The following is a 3,491-nucleotide window of genomic DNA, read 5'->3' on the forward strand; positions in this document are numbered from 1 at the left end:
CTTGTCAACAGAACGCAGTATCATGACTAATTTGCGTCATAGCATACATGGCAAGTTACCTCCATATCTTGGAGCAACTGACGCTAACATTAATCCTGCATCGATCCAAAATTGAGTGCTTTTGTAACAAGTAAGAGAAAACAGAAATACAGTATAGGCTACAACTTCATATATTCTAAGCAGAACGCGCCTCCACAGTACACAAAGCTGACTTGAAGCCAGCGGGACAGTTAGAGTTTGTGCAGGGATCATCGCCAAATAAATAAATAAATAAATAAAAGCTCATATATATTCCTCATTTGCAAAAGGTGCTGAAAAGAGGAAAGATATAACAACCCAATTCAAAGACATGATGAGCCAGAATATGCTTCATGTATTTTTCCATGAACAGTACATAATGGCCCAGAGTAAAAGCAGATAATGATATTGAGTATAAAAGAACACTTAAGACATCATTGTAATGAATTAACTGTGAAAAAAAACCGGAAATGAAAGAACCCTCTCATGGCTTTACTGATTGAAATTCCTAAAGGGGCATTCCAAAAAATTCAACAAATGTTTAGACAAAAGTGTTAGGCCTGGACGCCTTATATGTAGTCTTAAGACTCCTCGAAGGTGGCCGGATCTTTCGGGTAGTCAGAGGGAACTTGATCTTCGAGTTGTGGAACTGTTTGGTATTCACACGCTTGCACAGAGACACAGGGATGGTAGCAGTCTTGATGATCTGGATGCAGGGGAAGCGCACCCGATGACGGGAAGCCATCTCGTCATACATCTGCTCCACTGCTCCATTAAGTGTAAGATCACGGTACTCCTTGTACATATTGTGGTAGCCGGTTCGGCTTTGATATCGCACCCAGATCCCGTAGTTCTTGATGGTGGTTGGATACTTCTCAAAGATCTGAACCGCGAAACAGACATCCTTAATATTCGAAATTGGACACTCCGCCTGAAGTAGGCTGTATCAAAATATCTGCATTGCTATATACCCTCAGAGACCGTTCCCTCCTGCTTGTTAATAGGACCAATCGAAATACACTAAAAACAAACGGTCTCAGAGCTGTCTGCCCGTTGAAACGCATTCATAAGGATGCGCTAAAAATAACAGATCACTTAACAACAAACCATTATTTCATCTTCAGATGGAGATGTAAGATACGATTACGAAAGGCTAAAAATTTCTCAGATATATGGACAAGCAAAAATGAGTATTCATTACCTCATTGATAGCAAGAAGTTGTCCGTGGGCCTTCTTTACTTTCTGCAACTTTCTCAAGAAGTACCTGAAAAGGAGCATTCCCAAAGATTAGGACTAGACGCATAACCATTACAACAGACATATTACCACAACCAAAATTGCGTACATAATAGTTAGCGAGGTCAACGATCATGATGAAACCCAAGAAAAACCTAATTCCGTCGATGACTATCCAAAACTTCGTCTAAATGCACTTCTTCAGAGGTCCTAGTAGAGAAATGAACCGGCCTTCCAGCACAAATCACTCGATACGACTCGCTGAAACTGAACTGCGAGGAACATACCAAAACTTGGATTTAGCGCGCACTTCGTTCGTCGCCCATAATTTCATGCGGTAGGCCTTGGGAGTTTCATTGGTAGCTGTTGGGAGGGCCCGCCCCACCACCTGGTACTGGTGAAACTGTTGTACCAAGCGCACAAACACAATCAGAGTAATCACACGCAGATAGAAGCCTTTAAATGGAGACAATTCAATCTCCACTTTCCTACCGGCTCGACGCTATCTTGAAAGCTAAAGGAAACGCATACCCTCGGTAGGTTCCAATCACCAAACCCTAACTCTCGAAAGACATCATTCGCACACTTGCAAAACCTTAATCCAAACCTGCTACGCAATGGATTACAAAACCAACAAACCCTGAATTAAAAACCCAACCCAACCCAACCCTAATATACTCTTTATGAAACTATCTCTTTTCCACATATTCACATCTTCCATTTCCACGGGCAAAGTCGAAATGCGTAACACATTTAGGATTGAAATGACAAGAGAGGAAGAAGGAGGTTACGAACTCGGAAGCTCATGGCTGCGTGATGAAAATCGCCGGAATCTGCTGCGGGGCGTGCCCGAACCCAAAAACACAGAACACTAAAAAAAAAAAAGACCGGGGGTTTTGGGAGGGGGAGAAAGGTCTGCAGTGACCCTGTTTTAGGGTTTCACAGCATGCCAATGAAACTGTTCAACTCTTACCCCACCAAAGCCATGAATAAGCTTATGGAGTTTTTCACCAACCTGGAGCTTGCTGCATTGTCTCGGCTATCTCCTGGATATTCTCAGTGTGTCAAATGTTACCACAAAAAATAAATAAATAAAAATGACGTTCTTCTCAATATACAGTTACAACGTTCAAATTGAACAGTAGATTTTTGCTGGGTTGATTGTGAACAAAGTGGTAAAGTATTTTAGTTCACCGATTCAAGCTATGACTATTAGGGTTTAAAAGGGAGGTTTTAGAATGGTTATCTAGAAATTATTCTATGACTTGGGGTTTAAGAATATTGGTAGTGAATGTTCAATTATTCAAGAATTTTAGTTCTTTTATTGTTTATTTTATTTTATTTTATTTTTTAAATGGTATATTTGCTTCTTTTAGTGGCATAAAGGTAGTGAGTGTAGTCCATGGGTGATGATGGTAAATATATTCTCTTAAAACAATATGATATTTATAAATGAATGAATAGAGGAAGTTGAACAAGTTGACTTTGCTTTCATATAGGTTTGATTTTAATACTTTATATGCATTGAGACTCTTCTTTGCCATGCACACAAGCATTTTTAACAAACAATAGATTTCTTAAATTTAGTAATAAACAATAAAATAATGATTACATTCATTGTTCCTACTAGTTTAATGTCCTTCGAGCTTGGAAGACACTATCCACATTAACTTTGTGGATAGTAATCTACAAGACAATATTAAGGAATTGAATTTAGGAGTATTTTTGGGGAAGTTGTCAAGAATTGGATGCAGATGCATTAAATTAAGTTATTTTTTTAGAGCATCAAAAAAAAAAAAAAAAAAAAAAAAACTTAGACTATAATTAAGTTGTATTTACTGAATAATTACTATCTTTTAAAAAACTATAGTGAAAATTTTTTAAAAATTTTGTGAATATAACAAAGAAATTTAAGGAGACTATTATTTTATTAAAAAAATTATTACAATATATAAGAATGGTTATAAGCCATCTATTTGTATTTTTTTGAATTAGAATGCGAATGAGAATTATTTCTAAAGGTATAATCTCTTAATAGTGATAAGACTTTTTGCCTTCTAAAAGTTTGTAATAAGAATAATTAGTTTGTAAGGTCATAGAAGCACTAGTTATATATATATATATATATATATATATAATTGGGGTATAAATTCTTTGCAATTACTGATCATCTTCTTAACAATATATTCTTGTATACCAACCAATATTTAAAAATTGGAATGAAATTTATTAATTT

At 36.5% G+C, this 3,491-nt stretch overlaps 1 protein-coding gene across 2 annotated transcripts; it reads right to left on the reverse strand.

Annotated features, from left to right (window-relative positions):
* Nucleotides 1–398: 398 nt before the first annotated feature.
* On the reverse strand, nt 399–2,389 carry LOC112276918 (large ribosomal subunit protein eL20). 2 transcript variants are annotated; one of them, XM_090246911.1, is made up of 4 exons: nt 2,271–2,389; nt 1,543–1,658; nt 1,220–1,283; nt 399–901 (listed from the first exon to the last, which is right to left on the reverse strand). In XM_090246911.1, exons 2-4 carry the CDS (start codon nt 1,587–1,589, stop codon nt 560–562), a joined length of 453 nt encoding a protein of 150 aa, XP_090103037.1. In that variant the 5' UTR covers nt 1,590–1,658; nt 2,271–2,389; the 3' UTR covers nt 399–559. The 2 variants fall into 2 exon arrangements, with proteins under 2 accessions (XP_090103037.1, XP_024364503.1); XM_024508735.3 differs by lacking the exon at nt 2,271–2,389 and adding an exon at nt 2,051–2,113.
* Nucleotides 2,390–3,491: the final 1,102 nt, after the last annotated feature.

This window comes from Physcomitrium patens, chromosome 24 (genome assembly GCF_059467195.1).
Source record: "Physcomitrium patens ecotype Gransden chromosome 24, ASM5946719v1, whole genome shotgun sequence".
Classification (NCBI taxonomy): Eukaryota; Viridiplantae; Streptophyta; class Bryopsida; order Funariales; family Funariaceae; genus Physcomitrium; species Physcomitrium patens.

Bases quoted from the DNA above. Each gene is read 5' to 3' on its own strand.
- LOC112276918 (XM_024508735.3), bottom strand. The intron at 1,284-1,542 runs GTATGTTCCTCG...GCTCCTTTTCAG, and splicing joins CGCGCTAAATCCAAGTTTTG to GTACTTCTTGAGAAAGTTGC. The intron at 902-1,219 runs GTAATGAATACT...TTCGCGGTTCAG, and splicing joins AACTTCTTGCTATCAATGAG to ATCTTTGAGAAGTATCCAAC.